Source organism: Plodia interpunctella, chromosome 1 (assembly GCF_027563975.2).
Source record: "Plodia interpunctella isolate USDA-ARS_2022_Savannah chromosome 1, ilPloInte3.2, whole genome shotgun sequence".
NCBI lineage: Eukaryota > Metazoa > Arthropoda > Insecta > Lepidoptera > Pyralidae > Plodia > Plodia interpunctella.
Window position 1 is genome coordinate 11,814,457 of NC_071294.1, and position 22,965 is coordinate 11,837,421.

Sequence of the window (22,965 nt, forward strand, 5' to 3'; positions counted from 1 at the left end):
GCCTTTTAGAAAATTTAAAAAGAAAACTTTATGTTTTGCACGGAATAATTATTAAATAACCCATAGTGTTTCCTATTGCGAAGCTTTAGGACGAAATGGTTAGATTTGACTTCGGATAGAACGGATTGATGGGAGTTGGGCGGCTTTTACAGCAAATATACTTATATTACCAAATCGATGTTATTGTGAATATTCAAAATGTATTTCTCAAAACTTTTTCGCTTTCTATTTCTGAGCTTTTTTCATCAGTAATTACAATTAACAAACCAGTTTTTATAAATATAATTCTATGTAATTTAAATGCAGCAATTGGTAGTTCAGATGCAGTTTTAAATACTGGTTAGATGCTGGTACCACTAAAGATCTTAGAGAGAAAATAATTAATTAGCTACTTGGAACGATGCAAATGTATGTGTATGTTTCTCGCTTGTGTTTGAAATTTGTCTATAGCTTTGGTGGTTGCGAGTATTTGACTAATTAGTTGTTTGTCGCGGCTTCGCTCCCAGGAGCTAGTTCCCAGTACTAGTTCACTAGTTAGTGTTATAGTGTTAGTCTTCAGAACCATAGTCGCTGAAAATATACTTAGTATGTTCATTTTAAAGAGTTTCAAACAAGTAAAATATAAGTGAACGTTTTTGAAGTGAAAAGTTATTCGGCGGCGTTGTGCACTTTTTGTGATGGGTAAAAAAATGTTAAACTCTCATCAGGACACGTGACCTGATCGAAAATTCGTAGTTTTCACTTCTGCCGGCATTCCCGGAGGGCAACCAGTTTTTTTTTTTTTTACTATTTCTTTGAATTGTACTGTGAGTATTGTCGAAAAATAGCTATGCAATATGTTAGGAAAAAACACATAATATTTTCCACTGTATACGGCGTGGAAAATATTATGGGGGATTTCGCGTGATTCACGCCCATTGCGTCTAAACTTTATCGAGCTCTGTTCGAAAACCTTTGAATACGATACACCTGTGTTATCGTCGTAATGTATAGTATGTGTTAGATACATACAAATTCAGTTATAATATTTTTATTTATTTAAAATTTACTTACCAATACAAATAGTGGATATCCTAAAAGTATTCTCCATCAGTTTGACGACCTCGGTGGCGCAGTGGTAAAGTTCTTGCCACTGAAGCGAGAGGTCCCGGGTTCGATTCCCGGTCGGGTCATGATGGAAAATGATCTTTTTCTGATTGGCCCGGGTCTTGGATATTTATCATCATAGTATCGTTGTGTTAGTGTCCCATAACACAAGTCTCGAACTTACTTTGGGGCCAGCTCAATCTGTGTGATTTGTCCTAATATATTTATTATTTATTTATTTATAGTTACCTTCGCGATAAACTAAAACTATTATTCATAGCGACATATTATATTCATTGATCTAATATCATGTCGTTTGGATTTGTAAGGGGAAATCAAAGATAGTATTTTTATCTTAGTGTTTTATTATGCAATAAAGTTATATCAAACAATATTAAAGTTAGGTGCCCGTGACTCTGAACGTAGCAAGAATTATAAAAACTAAACTACTCAGGAATTAATAGTTTTTTTTTTCGATATTATACTTTAAATATATTAATTTAATAAATCTCCGAAGATTTAGCACATTTTAAGAAAACAAAATGTCGCTTGATGTCAATGAACGTTGGCGTGCTGTCTGCTCGTTAGTTACTGACATAAAAACTTGCATGTCGCAGACTCCAAAACTAGTAATGTTTAATATAGTACGTCTTATTATCTTTCTAATGGTCGCTGGCTGGATGTGGACAGTTCTAAGCATTACAGAGGAGATAATAAATAGAGACTACGCACTGATGTCCCACTGTAAAATGTTTAGTTGTGTGAGTTTCATTATTGTATCTTTAACGCTGTTTTAATTTTGCCATATCTGTATGTCTGTCTGTGACATAGTAGCTGCGAAAGAAGAATCTAGTTTTTTTTTTGTGAACTAATAGAGCGTTTTTTTGGCAAAAGCTAAAGAATATGTATTTAAAATCTAGGTAAACTACTACTATTGGTAGAACTATTGTTATTTTCTTTTTATTTTATAAGCTAGTAGTTTGTAGCTTTGGTAAATATTAATTAGTTTAGAATATGACTTGTAAAAGTGCCTGTGAAGGTCTAAATGATTTGATTTAATTTTTCAATAAAAATTTTGTGGAAATTCAACTTTATGTGAATATTAATTATATACTTTTTATCGTCATTTTCAATTTTCATATAATTATTTTCCAGTGTGACTAGAGTGATACTTCGATAAAATTGTAAATAAGTATGTATTGGATTTGTTTGATAAATTCTATAAGGGCTAATAAGCTTAGTATTTGCATTCATTTCTACTCTGTGTCATTTCTAAGCAACCATTTGATTGCGCTGTCGCCAGCAATTGCGACGTTATAGTTATTTTATGTAAATTCATACATTTCGGGCCATCAGGTGTAAATGATAGAGAGGAGATGCGCGGGCGCGGGTGATTTTTTTATATCTAAATGGTAACGGTAAAGATCTTACTCATAATTATTTCTAAGAAAATTCCAGTTTTTTATTAATCGGCATGTAATGTGACGCCTCAAAAACTGCGTTACAATAAACCTAAAAATTTTGAAGATACGGCTATAATTTTAAGACCAACCGCTTGCCTGGAGTCAACCCCTTGTGGGGATACTGTATTTGCCTATCAGCTGTCAAGGCTTCTTACCTTGTTACTTGCCTCGTACGACATCTAAGGAATGATAAGGAGTGATCATATTCTGGGGCACATTACCATTAATAAGCCGATATTTGTCAATTATCCAAAAGAAAGATGCTCGCACACACACATAACATACTTAATCGAAATCACTCGATTACAGTCGACGCAAATTTTCATCTGTCGAGAGTCGAAAAGTCTGTCGCGTCTTTCCCACCGTTTCTGATGTTCCGATTCATCCTACTAATCGTAGTTAATGCCATCATAAATATTTTAAATGTTTTGTTAATACTAAACTTGTTTTATTAAACGGCTTATCTGTTCATTAAATATTAGCCCAGACGTCTTATTGGTATAAAAAATATGTATATTGAATTGTTTGCTAAAATCTGTGAGCAAAAATAGATGGTCAGTTAATACGTACTTATTAAAAACAACGGAGAATCTTTTATGATGTTCCACGAAACATCATTTTAAATTATTCGACTACCATCATAATACGTCAATATAATTACGTACTAAATGCAGCCGAATATAATTTCCTAGAATGGAACAGCTCGGCTCATAAACACTAAACTTTAATTCCGTAAAACGGAGCGGAGTCAAAGACAACGAACCGCAGCATCATCTGTCAAAATCGTTCAATGTTTTTAAAAGGTCTTTTAACATCGACCGGGGCCCGACTTGTTATTGTTATTTATATTAAGACTGGCCGAATTGCCGGGCCCTTCGCACTTGGTGTTAGAAAAAAAAATAAAAACGCATTAGGACTGGCAACCGTATTCTTATTTTTAATTCGCGTAGGTTGATTTTCGAACGTGAGAGCAAGTTAATTTATTTTAGGTTATGGAATGTGGAGGATTGCGCGTCTTGTGTTAGGTACTTATTTTTTGTGGGTGTGCAAGTGAGAGACACGATTTGAGTAAGGGTCTTTTGCGATGTACACTAATGGGGATTATGTGGGATACGGTGACTTATATTTCTTGAGATCTGACGGCCGATATAAGGAGTATGGGTTGTGTGACCCCGACGAATCGTTTCATCTGTGTTTTTGTTGCGATTTGCGATTGAACGGTTGGAGGCGATATGGAATGTAATGATTTTAAATTATTTATGATCACGCACTGGCTTTATGGTTTTGTTTAGGGTATAAAATAATATTGCAAATGTTTTTTTGTACTCATACAAATGGGCATTGCGTCACTTTTTTTTAAATACTGAATGAAAGAAAAACGATAAATTTATTTATAAATTACGTTGAACAATGCTAGAGCCGTTGTTTAAATCAAGCAATAGTTCACCTTGCTGTCTCAAAAGAGATTTACAAGCAAATAAAACTACAATATATCTCTAATTACAATTCCTCAAAAGTCCGCAGACGCTGGTTTACAGCTAAAGGAGAAACAAAACGTAAAATCGTAGTAGGAGCAACAAAACGCAACATTCGAAAGGGAAATAAGGCACGGGACGCGGTACGTGGATGTGGCACATTGGGTCACATTGAGAACCCGCCGTCCTTGGCAACCAGGCTTTGGCCGGAGGCACACTGGGAGCTAATTCTCATTCAATTCCAATTCAAAATTCTTTATTATCTCCGCAATCTTTATGACAAGTTATGAAATAGTTTTTTTTAGCTAAATTGTGCTTTTTAGTATTATGTTTGTGCAATAATGATTAAACATACAAATAAATCTAAACCAAGTTAAGTTTTTATATAATAATATTGTTTTTATATAACATAATTGAAAACAAGAAGCTTTCCTCAAGAACTTTATCTTGTTGTTTTCTATTGGCATCTGCCAAAAGATTCGCACATAACAATTTCATTTAGAAATTAATAATGAAACGGAGGTAATGGACAGGACTCTAGCATAAATAACTCTTGCTATTTAAATACTGGAGGCTGGTTCGTCAACCTCAAAGATATTGAACACTTACAATATAACATGTAAAAGCAAATTTAATCCTGAGCCTTTTCCACAACCAAGAAGTGACGCAGCGAGATAATATTTGCGGTTTGAGTGCAAATGACAGATGGAAGAGGAAAAAAAAACGAACTAATTAATATTATGTCCTCAGTGTGCCCCGGCCTGAAGGTAGCCGTTAGTCGGCGCACTCCCGCGGGCGACTGTTATTGTTATAATGTTTCTTTGTTATAAATATTTTTACTTACTGCCTCTGTGGATTAGGCCTAGGTACTGACACCGGGGTGCACGGGTCGATTGGCTTAGTAGTGATTGCTTTTTGTCTATACGTAGCGGCTCGTCCCCGCTTCGCTTGGATATAACCATAATAAATTATACACCTGAAACTATATCTTGAAACACCTAATCTATTTAGAAAACACCGCGTCAAAAAACCATTAGGTAGTTTCAAAGATTTAAGCATACACAAGGACAGACAAACAGGAAAGCAACTTTGTTTTATACTATGCAGTGATAGCCAATGATTTATGGCTAAACGATATTGTTTGTTTTTTTTTCAAAATACGTCAGAAACTTTTATATACATACTTACAATTACTGATATAATTTCCATTAAATACATTTTTAAATGTCGTAATTTATCACTATAATAAGTAAATATATGTTTAAATATTATTTATTTTATTTACTAAAACATATTTAATATAACATTTAAGTACATAGTTTTTAAGTTACAAATGTTTACTAACACGATGGATGCAAATCTGAAATAAAAACATTTTATTTTTTTATTACTTTTATATATCGATTTTGTCGGTACTCTAGTCGGTTCGTAATTTATTACTCCACCAAAAACATATTTTTAATAATTAGCTTCTTCGCAAACCACACTTTTCACATAAGATCACTCTATAATTTTCCAATAAGAGTGTTAGATTGATTTAAACAAACACTTGAGAAATTCCAATCAGACAAACCATATAATTAAGGAGTCACAGTTATGATGTATATCTGTATATCATCGCGTCTATAACTCATAAACTGCATACAGTTAACGATAAATGCTCACACATAAATAACATTGTAATAAGTACTTGCATGTAGTAACAGTTTATAGAAATGTTAGTAGGAGGAGAATTTATTCCGTGTACAATATTTTTTGCGAATTGACCATGGATCTTGAGAATTGATTATCTTCGATTAAATCTAAGAAAAAGTAACCTTATCTGATTTCTATATGATTATATGTTAACATATCTCCACGACTTACCAATAAGCTATTATAGAACTAATTAAAAATATCTTATAAGGTTTTAGGTTATTAATTAGCTTCAATTAATATTTAAGTTACTTCAAGAGTGTAATAATAGACATTTCATTGCATTTCTTCTTTAATTTTTATGTATTTAAATGAATACTGCTTTCTCTCTCTCACCTAAGTGTTTTCCCGGTTCTTTCCTCACTCCTCAGCCGTTGAGTGCCGGAGCCCAGGGTCCGTTTTCCTTAATTTTAATCTTCACTTCGCACGGTAGTCGTCGACATGCCATCATTAGCACGCATCATCCTTTGTGATAAATTAACATTGCTTTATTTTCAAAGACAAGGATATTCTCGTATAAAATGCATGCATTCTTTATTTTTCTCGAAATATATAATAATTAGAAAGACGATGTAATTTCATAAATAATCAAAGTTACAGTCGACTTTTCGCGCATGAATAACGTTATTTCCAAAGTGTGGCAACACTAATTAGCCAATAAAAACAAGGGCTGGCAGTTGATAAATAAGTCGAATGTAGTTGGAAACACGTCGCATGTCTAAATGTCTGGAACTGAACGCGACCGCAACACGACTCGCTGGGAACTTTACAAAACGGCTGTTATTAACAACGACACGAACTAAGGTGTATTGTTTTTAGACGATGTGATTCGTATAAACATTTTACATTACGTATATTTTAATGGACACAAATCGACGATCTAAAAGGAATATTAGCCTTTCAGATCGATTCTTATAGCGTCGAATCCAACAGCAGTACTCTCATTTTCGTATAATCAAAAATGATCGTGAACAATTTCAAAAATATATTCGCATCGGTATCCTGAAATGATTATAACAACAGACAGGTTCAATAGAACATAAGTTAGGTTTTAGTTAGCTCGTTTTGTTTTTGTACTAATAGCGAAACAAATGAACACAGAGTTACTTGTAAATATGGAAGCAAGTGGTCTCTACTTATAGGGCAAAGACAATAATACAAATATATTTCGTATATTATTTTACGTTGTTTACCCCATTCGTACTATTTCGCCCCGTGTTTTATAAAGCAGTTTTATCGGCACTTCGACTTACGGCGTAAAGTTTTAGAACATTGTAAACATTTAATGGGGTAAGTTTTACGAGTGCCGGCGATGGGGTGAAATGGTAAAAATATTTGGTAGTTTATACCTTCGCGAGGCATTAAAATGCTCTATTGTTTGTTTGTATCGGCCAAATGGTGTTCTTGAAAAAAATATTTGTCAAGCTCCAAATAGACTCGGTCCACGTTCCGCGTGAACTCAACTCACATTAATATTTTAAGATTTTCATGCATTGAGAGTGCTTTAGATAATTGGTACCATGGGACTATGTGCCTCTCGATTCCAACCTCTTTCCTATTGCAAACTGCTGAGGTGTAGAATTTTCTCCCAGCTTCGATACATCCCGAATCCTACAATATAGGGATTTTCAAGGCAATAGTGAATGTACATTTTTCGCAAAAAAATCTTTTTTCCCCATCAGACTAGATTGAGGTCATAAGCATACATTACGTGAAGTAATTGCAAAAAACGAATTAACCTCACAAATTTTCCTATTTTTGCGACAATTTCATAACACACACTAAAATAACTCACATCACTCGCTAATCGCAAAGTACAGCAACGTAGCACAGGCAACCTGCAATCTGATGGGTGCGCAAAAAGTGAAATTTATTCCAGTGCACCTGTGCCCTTGGCATGTGCTGAATTAATAGTGCTATTTCGATGATAAAAAATGAACCAGCTGCCTTTATTCGGCTTTGTTTACGTTATGATAAACACATGTAGATAATCTCATATCCAGCTTTGTAGCGATCCACCCATGCGCCTTTGAGTAAACTTTAAATTGCAGTATTTATTCGAAATATAAACTTTGTAACTTTCTTAATTATTTAGTTTTATTGTTCACGTTAAAACTGCAATTGTATTAAAATTTATAGAAAGCTACCTTCCTACGGAAACAGTTATTTTTTTTCGTGATAAATTAGACCCTCTTTTCTGTACTTCAAGTTGCATACATGAAACATTCGAGGAGATTTATTTAAATTTATTATATAGCGTGAAGATGTAACAAACAGAAAAACATACTTTCGCATTTATAATCTTAGATAGGAAGCGAACATTTGAATGTCAGCGTGTTAGGATGTTTGTTACTAATACGCTAGACTGACTCAACGGATTTCGATGAAATTTGGTACATGCAGGTAGAAATGTAACCTGGAATTAGGACATAGAGTAATAATTTTATCTGGAAATTCACATAGAGCGAGGAGCTGGAGCCCAGCTATACGAGTATATAGGAACAAGAAATAGTCCTTATTCTTTAGACAAACTAAACTCTTAACTAACAAATACATTATCGAGTTCACACAAACTATACCAACTAAAATTGCAAAAGGATATAAATTAAATCCGAACCAATGAGTTCAGTTCAGAACAAGAAAACTATGCATTTTCAAAGGAGCCGATATAGAAACGGCTCGGAAAACTGAACTGGGTCACTGGCTGCCGACTCACCCCCCTTTCACCTCCCATTTCACACCCATTTCGACACTAGCATCTCCTGACACTCCCCGCTCGCCCCGGCATAGTTTTAATTTAAGCTGTTGAGGGTTCCAAAAAGAAACAAGTTGAGGAATAGAGTTTAGTAGCCAATTTTAGTTATATATTCAGTATTGGTTGCCTTTAAATGCAATATATTACGATGCGGAAGAGCGAGCGAAGTGAATTCCTGAGTTCAAATTAAATACCACAACAGAATGACGTACTTTCCGCTGTTAATTATAAACTTCAAAAAACGAATGTTTTATTTATTGACTACTAGCTATTACCCGCGGCTTCGCCCGCGTGTTTTTCCCACGGGAGCATTTCTTTTTCTGGGATGAAAGGTACCGTATGTCCTTTCCCGTACTTCAAACTATGCATATGCTAAATTTCAAGAAGATTGGTTGAGTAGATAAAGCGTGAAGAGGTAACAAACAATTTATTTTCGCATTTATGTCGGGACTGTATGTACTTACGTACATAACGCTTGTAATTAAGGCTAAAACTATTATGATCATTATTTTGGTACAGTCTGCATGTCAAGCTACATCGCACGGCGGTGTATGGTGAAGTAATAGCGCCGAAATCGCAAAATTAGGCTGGTTTGTGTGTTGTTGACTGTACTGCCCGTATTACCCGTTTTTGCTACAAATAATTACAGTTTTTAAGTTATGGCTCATGTTATTATAGATTCGACACGTTGCCGAAAAGGAATGGGTCATAAGTCACGTCACAGTCTTACGTCGTCACTATCTACGGGTAATGTACGAAAGCTTTAAGATTATGACGTCCATTTAATCCACTTCTGCATCTCTCTGGAATGATCGGTCAACTACACTTACATATTATAAAAATGATACCCCGTGTCGCGTCTGTCTGTCCGCGATAAACTCAAAACTACCGGACAGATTTTAGTTGACCTGTAGATAGTGTAATTTCGATTTGAAGCTGTGCCTGTGGATCAAAAGGTCCCAGGTTCGAATCCTACTCGTGCCACATGATTTTGTATACCAATCAGACTCATATATAGTAGTTTTCATCGGCCGCCACTTACTTCCGATGAAGGAATACATCGTGAGGAATCCTGAACACTGGTTGATTATTATTAACTTGTGTATGAAATGGAGAAGACAATGGCAAACCAATCCATTTCTAATGCCAAGAAAGTTGTTGTGTGTGTTTAACTACCACGCAATGACCACGACACTCAGACATGAGGAATACGACTATGAAGAGAGTGTGATTTCTGACAAAGGATTATAAGTACAATTTATTATGGTTTTACCCGAACGAAGCCGGGACGGGCCGCTAATTAATAAATAAATATCTAGTCTTTTTAACCTCGTATAATTAACTATTTACGGTTAAGTTTAAACGGTTAAGTATATAACGTTATATAAATATTCTATAAACTTTTGGTTGTATTTCTGTTAAGAATCAATTAGTTAGGTACCTACTCCAAAACCGAGCCGCACCTGTCGCTCGAAGCAGACGATTTCGCGATGTCTAACGAGTAGGCGCGAAAGTGTCGATAAATCTTATCGATAATTACGTAAAAGTGATCTCTGTGGCCGTAATCATTCGTTTCCGTGTTTAGTCTGATCGATATTTCGTTCAAATTTTATGCGATATTACATGTTCATTTTGAATTGATAAAAACTTGTTGTTCTTCATCATAAGATACTACTGAGGAAATCAGTTTTAGGGTGTTTCTCCGAGCGTTTCGACCGCTCTAACCGCGCAGTCATTACTATCTGTCAATTTTCTTAAGGAAGGAAACATTTTCCACAATCAATCATTCATTAAATTGACATTACCACAGCACATAATAATGATTTTAAAGTCAGAGAGTAAAACTAATTGTTGTCTTTGTTAAAATTTTAAAAATGGTAATGACAGCGCAGACGCAGCTGTCGAAACGCACGGAGAAACACCCTTTAATACTTTTTTAATTAAGTGTTCATGCATTATTTTCTCCATTTAGTGAAACTATAAAACAAGTCATAGATTTTGCGATTTATCCGGTTAATCCAATATTTATTTATATTAATTATTAAGCAACATAATCGATTATGCTTCATCGATATGACCGCGACTATAAATAAATTCGCAATTCTGTGATGGTCATTTCGGTAATGGCGTGTCGGACAATGCGATGTGAGACCCCGCGGGAGCATGCGCGGGGGACGGGGCTGCGGGGGGAGATAGGGTGCGCAAGGGCAGCCTCGTGCCCTTCACGATCGGGTCACCTTGCGCAGGTACATGCGCGTGCGCCTATTGTCCGCGCAACCTGACACCGAAACACATCTACTCCAAATAAAGCCTTCATATTTACACTCTAACTTATGGCATTACGAGCACAATTCGTTTGCCCCAAAACGCGCCATTGGATTCGTTGCTGTGGATATCTAACTTCCAATTTTGAATTTTCAAAACCAATTGCATTTTATAGGTGAGCGTGACAGGATAATTTAAGGAAGGAACATTTGGTTTGTTATATTTTTTGCAGGCGCGTCTTGCGTTCGCGCATGCTATAGTCTGACAAGTATCTTTTGGCATTTTAGTGGGGGCGCCACCTACGTTTGAAGTAAGAAATGTTTAATAGCTTAGACATGAGCTCGCTATTCTACCACTGTATTTCGGATTTACTGTTTTTGCGAGCTTTGTGATTTTTTTGCTTCACTTTGTTCATATAATAATTATTTTAATACGTCTAATAGTTATTGAGTGGAGTAATAACAGAAGTATTTAAGACAAGTTTTGTGCGCGGGCGTCATGTTTTGATCATGCGTTTTTATTTGTCGGTGTGAATAATTCGTGTCTGAGTCGGCCATTGCGCATTTTTCTCACGAACTTATTATGATTGGATCGCAAAAAGATAGAAATTGTTCTTGAGAAGCGATGACGTGTCTGGAAGGTAGACTGGATCTGTTTTCCTGCTACCCTTGTGCTGAGCTTTCTTCTGAGAAATTGGAATTTCTAAAGTATATTTCATTTCATATTGCATGTACTACAAAGTTTTCTTAGCAAGCTACAATACATTGTATAAAAATAGGTAGATACAATATAAAAACCCTATCGGGCGTTATGCAATATTGAAGAGAGGAACGGTGAGCGAATTTAAAAACAAATAAAAAAAACAATAATCATTATTTCAAGGTGTTTCAAGAAACGGTGTATTAGAAACATTGTATTAAAATAATCTGACTATTAATAGGTTTTTTTTTATTTCATTTTATTATTATCGTGTCAAGTGTTATTTAAAGTGTATTATAATTAAATCATTTCATTTTTTTTTTCACTTGACCAAGAGAATGCAAAAAAATAACATGTCACTTTTTTCATACTTAAGACAAAAATTAAAAACATATAGTTACGTCTTTATTAGTATGTCTGGAAGACTGTATCTTGATTATTTAGAATAAATCAGGGTCATTCAGGGCCCCGGTGCAGTAATTATTTTTTACCAAATATTTCATTGTCATTCCTTTGAATGGACTTTACTCAGATAACAATAAAAAAAATAAAAATTGGACACATTGGCATTAAAATATATTTAATTTATTTTGTAAAAAATGACAATTAAAGCAGGATATTTTTATGTTTGTCCCACAGGAGTCCTCCCCTACACTGACGCTTATATCCTCCAAGGTATGTAATAACGAGGCCTATCATTGCATCAGCCGTTGCTTGAAGCCCGCTCTATGATGTGCATTGCTTAGGTTTGCCTTTGTCACCGCATGGCTCTCAAAGAAACTCAGCAATGTACGTCGCGACGCTGGCGTAATATAATCTCCAATGTGTAAAGCAATCTGTATTGGAACAATTGATAAATATCCTGCGCTAATTGTATTTTTATCATTTTGTTCAATTAGTTCAATGTATTTGTATTGTGCATGGGTTTGAAAGAAACTAGATGAATAATTAACATAATATTTGCGGCCAGTCCTATGATTTCTTCCACCAATAAAAATGAAGTAATTAAGTCATTTTGTAAGTGCCTCTGTTTTGGGACGAAAGGATTAATAGTCTGTGGTGTAGCGATTTCAATTTTGACATTGACATCTGTCAAATATAGATAATAAAATGATTGTTTTAAGTGGAATGGGATGAATATAGTAGGTAGGTAGCGCCTTAGATGCCTTTATCATGCAACATAGCTGTGTTGTCTGTATGTTTGTGAGTGCGTAATTAGTTTATGTAAAGTAGAATGTATGTTTGGCTATATTTAAATTTGGCTAAAAAAAGAATGTTTCGATCGGATTTAGTTTTTTTAGAAACACGGGATTTTATGTTAACCTTTTCATCAATATACTGTGTAAGTGAAAATACGAATTTGGATATAAGTTTGATATTAGGTGCATTTATAATTATATCGATATTATAGCAAAATTTAGATCAATAACACTAATAGCTAAAATTAACGATTTTGACGACCTCGGTGGCGCAGTGGTAAAGTTCTTGCCACTGAACCGAGAGGTCCCGGGTTCGATCCCCGGTCGGGTCATGATGGAAAATTATGTTTTTCTGATTGGCCCGGGTCTTGGATGTTTGTCTATATATGTATTTGTTATAAAATATAGTATCGTTGAGTTAGTATCCCATAACACAAGTCTCGAACTTACTTTGGGGTTGCTCAACCTGTGTGATTTGTCCTAATATATTAAGAGAAAATAAATAAATAATCGTCGTTAGTCGACTGTATGTCAAGTTACCCTGCACTGCTATCCTTTATGCGGCGGTAATAGAGTAGAAATTGCAATGAATTTGGGCACGTTGATGTGCTGTTGACTGTACGATCGTGGCTCAACACTTCTATTTCGTGCTCGTATATATATAGATACACTAGCTTTTGCCCGCGACTTCGCCCACGTGAATTTCTCTGCGAAAGCGATTTTCATTCAAACTTTCAACCCCATTATAGTAATGTAGGGTTTTTTTGAAGAAAAAAAAATGTAGCCTATGTTTGAACATGGGTCTTTACTATCAGATTGTTTATGATAGCCATTAATATACTTATTTACATAAGATAAAGATAAATATACCTAAGTAATATCGAGAAAATATTATTGCCAAAAATGGAAACCTTTGACTCATGTGCAGTGTCGCATGACATCAATCGTTGTATTTAACGAAGACTTACTTTCCCGTCTCCTAAACTTTCATTCACTACCAGCTCATTAGAATTCCATGAGATAAATTTACATATTTAAACCATAATAACTGATGGTCCGATACGAATCTGTCTCATTATGTATCAAAAGTGGACGACATTTTCAGTTTTCGAAAGCAGTTTATTGAAAATAGTTGTTTTATCGGATTCTGTACATCTGTTCAAAAGCCCAGTTGGGTTGCTACTTAGTGGGATTCTCTCTCAACTTCTATATTAACAAATGTAAGATATTATAATAAAATTTAATTGATTAGCTGTTGATCTGTGTTGTCCCGCCCTGTGGCGTGTGGTCCGCTTTGTGTCGGCTCCACCATGTCATCGAACAGTTCGACAAACTTATATTAACATTACCGGTGTTTCGTTACGGTAAATGAAAGCACTCATACTAACTGCGCAATGTTCACGAATAATGTTACTGTACCTATATACTGTATATAATATATCGATAGTCACTTGCTATTATGATAGTATCTGCCTATATATGCTAGGGAAAAAGTTACGATACGATAGTTCGGCGGACGAATTATAGATCGCCATGCTGTCTGTTAAGAGAGAAGTTTAGAATATATTAATATGTATAGGATGATAGAATTCGTTTTATTTTATTTCCTATGACTATTATTGGTCGGGTGAGTCGAAAAAGTTAAGAAAACCATTTTTGTAGCAACCTAATTATAAATATATAGAGATACCCGTAATTCCCGATAATTCCCGTTAAATAAATAGATTGTTGATTTGATACTAACTCAGTGAAACAATATTTGATAACTAAAACACACGTAGATTTATACCCAAGACCCAAATCAATCTGAAAACGATCACCTACCATATAAACCTGACCGGGGATCGAACCAAAGACCACCGGTAACCAACCGGCAGAATGACCAGGACCACGTGGCTACAGTCTTATTTCAATTTTTATTTTATTTAATGAGGTACAGTAACAAACTCGTCTAATTACTGTTAGAATCTCTGAATTATCAACAAATCTAAGTGGCACGTGGTTTATAGCCAGTGAATACATTACGGCGAAATGTCCGGTCGCCCACAATCCCTCCGATCGCCATAAAGCATCGCCGGGGCACGCAACCAGTTCTATAAATTTGGAGCGATACTTGTGGATCCGTGATCTACGCGACATAACAGTACTGGTTGGTGTGGTTTACATATTCAGATTTTGTTTATTTTTTTTTTATTATCTTGTTTCTTCTACCTTTATCCATAAATTTCTGTCGGGGACAGCTTGTTTCTAAAAGACCCACATATTTATAAATATATTATCGATCTATTGTCTGACCCAAATCAATGTACTTATTCGTAATAAATAGGATTAACGATGACGGTCTAAATAATACACACAGCCTTCTCTCGGAGCTTACTTTGCTTCCATTATCGGCTGCTGGAAGCATGGCAGTGATATTACTATAGACCTGACGTCACGCCTCTTTGAGAACTCTGCTGTTCCCTATTAGAGAACTAAGGGATAAAGGCCTTGATGGAATAAGGTGCCTCGTAACATCCATATATGGAGTGGTCCTATTCTAGAACGGATACCAAACCACGGGAAAAGTATTTGTTTTTTTTTTATTTAACTTTGACTGGTAATATTCGGTCAATAATATACCTTTTTTGGCCGTGTGTTACATCGTGATGTCATGTCTAGATCTTTCACAGATAAACATATAGAGACAAGAAGGAAAGGCATTTTGCACTGACCCTATTTAAAGTGACAAATGTTCAAAGAAAAACAATACAGGTGAAAAAAAAAAAATATAAGTAAAAAAATATCGATTATTAAACCGGATCGAAATCGGTAAATGTAAAGCGCATGTTAGTAAATAAACTATACATTCTATCGGCCTGCGGTAAATAAAAATAAACCGGTTACTTGGATCTGTTGCCAGCCGATTGTAGAAATTCGTTTACGTATTAGGATGTTGGACTCATGAATTAATAGTAACAGTATGAGACGAGGAAAATATAAGGTTTACGTTTTTATCGACAAAAATATTAAGTTTAAGTTAGGTACTACATTTTCCTTTTAAAATCAATAATGATATTTGGTTAGTACATTTTAATAATGCATTTCATTGCATGCAACGTGTTTAGCCTTGTAAATGTTGTGGGTATGCCAAAATGGCGCGGCATAGAGTGCTTTTTCTACAATATTAAACACCATTATATTACCTTTATCTAATGAAACAAATTAATCATTGATCGATATATCAGAACTTTAAATTGTTTTCAAGGAAAACACATGTACCTAACTATTTCATAAACGAGCAATGACGTCACCAGAGAAAAATCCCAATCGCAATTAGTCACAGGCGGCCCGAGTCTCGATTTCACATCGAGTAAGTAAATGTTGATTCGACAATGTATCCGGATTAGTCATATCATTGCACGAGACTCACGGGTCGATAAATTGAGCGTGTCAGTGACGTTTTAAGTTTTATTTTTATTAGTGGTTTAAAGTTCCTTATTATTTGCGTAATCAATTACTTATTTTCTTGGCCACAGACAAAATATGGCAAAAGTAAATTATTAAGTTCTCTATGTCCTACCATTAGAGTTTACAAGGAACTTATTATAATCGAAATCAAATGTATTAAGAATTTTTGTACGTAAATTTTAAATTACATAATCTTGTTAAAATAAGCTACAAACTAACATCATTACGGTACGAGCATTGCTGAAAGAAACGCCGAAAAAACAACTTTAAAATTTATTCATAGACCGCATTTCCTGTTTGAATAGCCAAGGATATCCTTTGAACCAGGTACCAATCTTGCAATTGGTTTAGTTGAACAGAATACATCATGATTTGAAGCTCAAATGCCGTCAATTTATATTTTGTTTGAAAATATAGTATTGGGATACTATTTAGAGGAGAATGAGTTATCGGAAATAGACGCTAACTCCTATCGTTCAAAACGCACACGGACACAATATTTACCTGTATGTTTTCGTCGTAAGTAACCGGTAAGTAAGGTCTTACACGTCATCTTAGTAATTGCTTGCGGCAATCCGGAGAATTTATCTCAGTTTCATAAAGATACTGGAAATACCCTAATAATATTAATGGAAGCTGAGGGTTTCTCCAGCTCATTTGTATAGTGATAGACCTATGAAATACTATAAAAACTTTTTAAAAATATCACGTAACTATAAACAAATAGCTGTGTTAAATCAGAAGGTTAGGTTGAAATCGATTGTCGTGATAAAAACTTTAATGTAATGCCGAAATGTATACGAAGAACTGAGGCCGAAGTGCGGATTTGCATTTCACTTCTCACTATCGAATCGATTCGAAGTGAGACGCAGCGAACCAATCACATCGCGGTGTGATTGTCGTTGCGTCACAATTGTGCACTCGTCTCATCCTCGCGTGCTCCATTACAGCTGTGTCTGACGTCTCAAAGCCTAAGGACACAAAATATAAAAAAATAAAGACATAATGCAAGAATTAAGGACGCTTTGGTCGTGTCGCAAAATTCGCAGATCCCTAGATTCAGGTACGGGAGGAATGAAACTAACTGAGATCATTTAACAGTAGTCTGCTGCATGTATATTTGGACTAAAAAATATATATATATATATATAGCTGAATGACTAAGTAATAAAGCACACATGCAATACTTCCTTCTGAATTTGTCGAAATTAAATTCTTACGAATCAATGAGTCACTGCATCCACACGAGACGCGGCCCGTGTGACATTTTAGTTATATTAGTTAGTCTCAGACGGTTAAATAATTAATTTTTACAAAGAAATTTCCGCACGCCTGGTCGATGTCTCCGGGGGCCCAAGGGCTGGTGACTATTTTGGCCAACGTTTGAGTTTGGCCATACAATGAGGAAATCTCGCCAGCCTTCTGGGAACTTTACCGCACGACGACGGCGATTTAGTGTCAATTTTTTATTTAAATTATATTTATTATTTTAGTTTTAATTTTTAATATTAACAAATAGTAGTTAATTTTATATTCGATATTGGCATAATATATTTCGTTGTGTGTTATTATATATATAACATATAATATATTTAATGCACTCTATGGTAAATGTGAATGTAAATGACTAACTTTAAGTTTAATTTATTACATACCTGTGATTTCGATTTAAATAGAGAAAAAATAGTAATTTTATTATTATTTGCGAATGATATTTTTCCCATACAACACAAAATAGGATTAAAAATCGAGAGGCAAGCCATCAATCCATTTTTGGACAACATTGTCGGCTTCGTGGATCCTAAGTAATTTTATTATATACTGAATACATAAACGACAACTCGAAAAGAACGAACGTATTCAATCTGTTATGAAACGGTGCAAAAGTTAAAAGTTTTCTTCTTTATGTGAGTAATATCGGAATTTAGAAAAATCTTTATTAAGAATGTGACCATCTCTCTGATCTAGAATACAAAACGAATCGCTGTTTCTTAAGATTAAAACGGCTAAAGAAACAGTAAACGTGCCTAAAAGTAGTTTTTATCAAAACGCCGCCTTTGTCTGGATCTTTTTTTTACAGATTTTGTTGTATGAGTTTTCTTTATGCAATAAAAAGTTTACAAACAATATAAAGTTTATATATCTTTGCAAATCATATACGGTTGTCTCTATATGTGATATAAAAAAATAAATATAAAAGAGCACGTACCGCGTGGTTTGTCGCGTGCGATGCGCCCGCGACTCCGGATGCGCGCGCCGACACTCGCGCAAGCCAGATAGACTCGATCAGGTACTAGACACGGCCGTTTCTTTTATTAATTTTATTTTCTGCCTTCAATTTTTAAATATATCATTTTACATTTGCGAGGAACTAAGCAAATGGAATCCAAAATATTTTTGAATGATTGAATAACAAAGAGAACGTTTCTTCTCGATTTGTGGCGTCTGGTTCCGCCCTAGAATAGGACCACTCGTTATCCTCCCGCTGATGTTGTACGAAGCGTTGGACAAATAGCCTAGGCAGCTGATAGGTTATAACATCATTCCCAAGGAGGCTTGACGTAAGGCTGTCGGTTGTTTAATCGCAGCCGAAACTACTCAGAAGGCAACCAGGAACATGTAGAGATAAAATAATTGTGCTAATTGCCGTTATTTTAAATCCAATTTGAGATGAGATCGACAACACAGCATTTTAGTGAAGTCACACACGTAATGTCACATTTGTAAACTCATTTTGTCGTCTCCACATCTTTGCAAACTCTGTGGTACGGACAGTCATATCAAAACATCAGTAAAGTACAAGTGAAGTGTCACTGCTGTTGCTACTAGAAATAGCTGGTAGTAGAGCGGGGCGAGGGCGGGGGGGGGGGGGGTGTCGAGGGCGGTGGTGGAGGGGGGAGGATGCCATTATACGCTTCCGTCGGGATACACGTGGCATTGCGGTTTTTTTTGTTTCTCTTCGGTAATCTTCGCTGCGTTTTGAAATTGTAACAAGAAATAGGGATTGGATTTGCATCTCACTGGTTCCGACATTATTTTAACCTTTTATAACAGTTCGTTATTGTGTGCAATACGACCTGTTATGAAAGATATGTTGTAAAAGACACGAGATATTCATTATATCTCTTTAAAAATTTTGGTGCGTTGGGTAAATTGACGATTGGCGCAGTGGTAAAGTGCTTGCCTCTGAACCAAGAGGTCCCGGGTTCGATCCTCGGTCGGGTCATGATGGAAAATGATCTTTTTCTAAAATATAGTATCGTAGAGTTGGTATCCCATAACATAAGTCTCGAACTTACTTTGGGGCTAGCTCAATCTGTGTGATTTGTCCTAATATATTTATTTTTTATTTATTTAATTGGTTATTTGATGAAACATAAGGAAAAAACGAAGGAAATTAGAATGAAATTATATATTTTTTTCTGTCACAATAGAGCTCCTAGTTAGGAGAAATAAATTGTGGGTCTGTACGCCATTATTTCTTATAAATTTCTTTTCTCAGCTCAGTTCGAAGACCTTTCTGTAACATATGTAAATACCTATACAAAATGATATTCAACTTTGTATTTAGATATTTATCACAGTAACTAGAAAACGACAAACAAAATACAGTAACTACAATACTCACCACTACAATACAATATATATTATTAGAAAAAAAAAAACATTGTAAGAAACAATAATGGTAAGCCGATCTGGCATGATAGGGACCAACACTGTTCAAATGAGTTTCTTTCGGCATTTTTTCTCAGCAGTGGTCGTTCCGAAATGTCAGTAGTTTGTGAGAAATAACCATAAATATAAACATTGACGAGAAAAAGTGCATGTGAAGGTCTAATTTCTGAATAAATGATTTGAATTCAATAAATCTCAATTCACACCAACACCCACACAATACATAGCCACGTTGCGACACCAAGAAGTAAAAAAAAATAACAAGATACTATGTTGTAACAGTAATATATCCGTAATCTTAAATTCTTAGAGTAAGAGACGGCATATTTCACAGTGAGGCATCGAGTCAACGAAATAATATTAAATGTTCGTAGGTGGCATGCACTCGGGGTTCGGAGATGCGAATCATGGAGGAGGCATTGTAACTAGCGGAACTCAACGCGTTCCTGAACCAGGAACCTGAGTGTGATGTGTTCGCGGATGGATGGAGGACGCTTGTCAGGAATTGTTTGCAGTTTTGTGAGATTGACGAGTGCGAGTCAACGTGTTTAGGCTGATAATATTGTGTTTCTCTAAGAAATTTTTGTAAGTGCCTATTTTTTCTTACTAAATACTTTAAAAGGATACATATTGTGTAACGTTGTATTTAGCTAAATAAATAAATAAATCTTCCTTACATCTAACATGTCAATCTATATGCACATCTAATGGGGAGAAGAAAGCGGTGGTGGTGTAATGGTTAAGACGCCCGCCTGTGGATCGGATCAAGGGACTCAAAGGTCCCAGGTTCGAATCCTACTCGTGCCATATACAAATCTCATGTATAGCTTCATGCTTCCGGTGAAGGAAAACATCGTGAGGAAACCAGCACACTGGTTGATTATTATTAACTTGTGTATGAAATGGAGAAGGCAATGCCAAACCACTCCATTAATAATGCCACGTAATGACAACGACCCTCAGCCATGAGGAATACGACTATGAAGAAGAATGAGGAGAGAACATTAACATAAAGGTTAATGGTGAAAATAGCGGAAGACCAAAAAATATGGACTGTGTGGGTGGATATGAAAGAGTTGGAGCAGATAGAAAATAGAGACTTATGGATAGCAAAGGGGTATGTGGCCGTCCAAATCAAAAGGGACCTTATGGCGGCTGGCACTTAGATCTTTATTAACGTTGTTCGAATACAAAAGAATGGCAATAATAGGGTAAGCGCCGGGCGTCATAAGGTCCCTTTTGATTTGCACGACCACATATTGTAATGAATGCTGTATGTATGAATGTAAATTGGTAAGGAAGATGATGACACTTGCTGAAATAGCTCGCTGTGTGTTGTTATTCTTAGGCATTGACATGCGCCGCGAAGACTGTAATCAAATTATTTTTTTAAATGTATAAATCATATGCTTTTGATACATTTAGAAACAAATGCACAGCGATGGATTTTTTATAAACATTCTTGAGAGAAAAATAATTGCAAAAAGACAAGGGAGACCGAAAATGAGTAGTGATGTAAACTAACTGAAACAGTGCCTGTGTAGATATAATTTCTGAATAAATGTTTTTAACTATGATTTAAAAACTTACTAGCATTTGCCCGCGGCTTCGCCCGCGTGAATATGTCACGGGAAAATTTATTTTTCCGAGATGAAAAATACTCAATGTTTTTTCTCTGTACAACGTCAACATTTATGCAAAATTTCAAGAAGATTCGTTAAGCAGGTAAAACGTGAAGAAGTAAGAAACAAAAGAAACTGACGTTCGTATTTATAATATAGTTTAGATTAGGATGGCGCATCCACACCAGCCCTATTACATCGCATATCAATGTAAATTTCATATATCCACGTAGAACTTTTATCTCAGATTATTCACAGGACCGATGAACGATATATACAGAGTCTCTTTTCATTCCGATGGCTGCCTTCTATTACTCTGATTTATTTGCTCAAACGCCATCGCTATTTGTTCTTTCACTTTGTGAGGCGAGAGAGGTGTTGTTGTGGATTTGTTCAGACGTTAGCGGATCATTCAAATTCAAAATTCTTTATTCAATTTAGGATGATATACATCACTTATTGACGTCAAAAAAATTACTTAAACTAAATCTACTGCCGGCTTCCAAAGCGCAGGTGAAGAAGAAACGGCGCAACAAACTTCACCGCAGCCTTTTCTCCAAGGACGTCAATTAACAAATATAGGTCTCATTATTTTATTAGTTTGTTTAAATATTTTTATTATTCAAGATATTTTGTTCTTTTTGATAGTAAACATTTATCTTTCATAAACAAGAACTAAGACAAAGTACCTAAGTAAGATTAAAACTAGTGTAATTCTGTTCAAGTATCTTTCTCATCTGAGCGATTTTCCATTTTTTCCTGAACGTCAGAGTTGAACCCTGGCTTTCACATAATAAAACACTAGCTTTTGCACGCGGAAATTTGCCTTCCAAAAAAACAATCGAAGTTAAATCTCGAAGTACAACATGCAACCCAATTTCGCCCTATTAGGGGCTGGAATTTCCAAAAGTCTTTTCTAAGCGGACGTCTCCTAGTAACGATATACTTCCCTGCCAAATTTCATCTTTATTGGCTTAATAGTTTCCGAGATGAGTGAGTGAATGTTTTACGCTTTTTTCTGTATAGATAACATATAAAAAGTTGTGAGATCCATGTAATACCAAGTCGGTTAATTTATTTAGTCCCTACTTAAAGGACCTTCTGTCTTAAGTTATTACGCAAGTTATTATCACATCAATATTAAAAATCTTTTAGGTTTTAAATAAATAGATCGACTTGGCCATCGCATGAGAACACAATGTATCTTACAAGTAATACATATTATATTAGATTGTTTAGTTTACGGCGACCCACGGGATTGAAACTATCGTCTCCAAAACGAGTTTTTTGCTCGACTTGCGGGGTATGCATTTACTTCTTGACCCAGATATGTATTTACTTCATAAAGTTTACAAGACTCATTTACAGAATTTCTCGGCGGTTAGAAATAATCTAATAATTGTACAATTCCCTCACGACTGAGATAAAAAAACTAAATTGCCGTACATCAGATACTTACGTTTGCGTCAGCGCTGTTTATTTTTATTGCACAATTGCGTATGTCGCGGTGTTTGTAATAAACTCGGGGCTATTTCTGAATCGTAATCTATACGCCCCCTCGCCGATCACGTCCGAACATAC

General features: G+C 35.3%; 1 protein-coding gene and 1 long non-coding RNA gene across 13 annotated transcripts in view; one reads left to right on the forward strand and one right to left on the reverse strand.

Annotated features, from left to right (window-relative positions):
• The window catches only part of LOC128674846 (uncharacterized), a 93,312-nt gene extending 74,960 nt beyond the window's left edge, over positions 1–18,352 (reverse strand). The window contains exon 1 of the long non-coding RNA XR_008405208.2: positions 18,297–18,352. This is a non-coding gene — a long non-coding RNA (uncharacterized LOC128674846). The remainder of the gene's footprint in view (positions 1–18,296) is intronic.
• The window catches only part of Ca-beta (Ca2+-channel-protein-beta-subunit), a 136,129-nt gene that overhangs the window by 73,025 nt on the left and 40,139 nt on the right, over positions 1–22,965 (forward strand). For 10 of the 12 annotated variants that reach the window (XR_008405189.2, XR_008405188.2, XM_053752774.2 and 7 more), the window contains one exon: positions 12,078–12,113. The exons of the other annotated variants lie outside the window; for them this stretch is intronic. Coding sequence is in view for 8 of the 10 variants with exons in the window: in XM_053752774.2 (XP_053608749.1) it covers positions 12,078–12,113 (36 nt within the window). In the remaining 2 variants the exon portion in view is untranslated. The remainder of the gene's footprint in view (positions 1–12,077; positions 12,114–22,965) is intronic. 12 annotated transcript variants of the gene reach the window in all.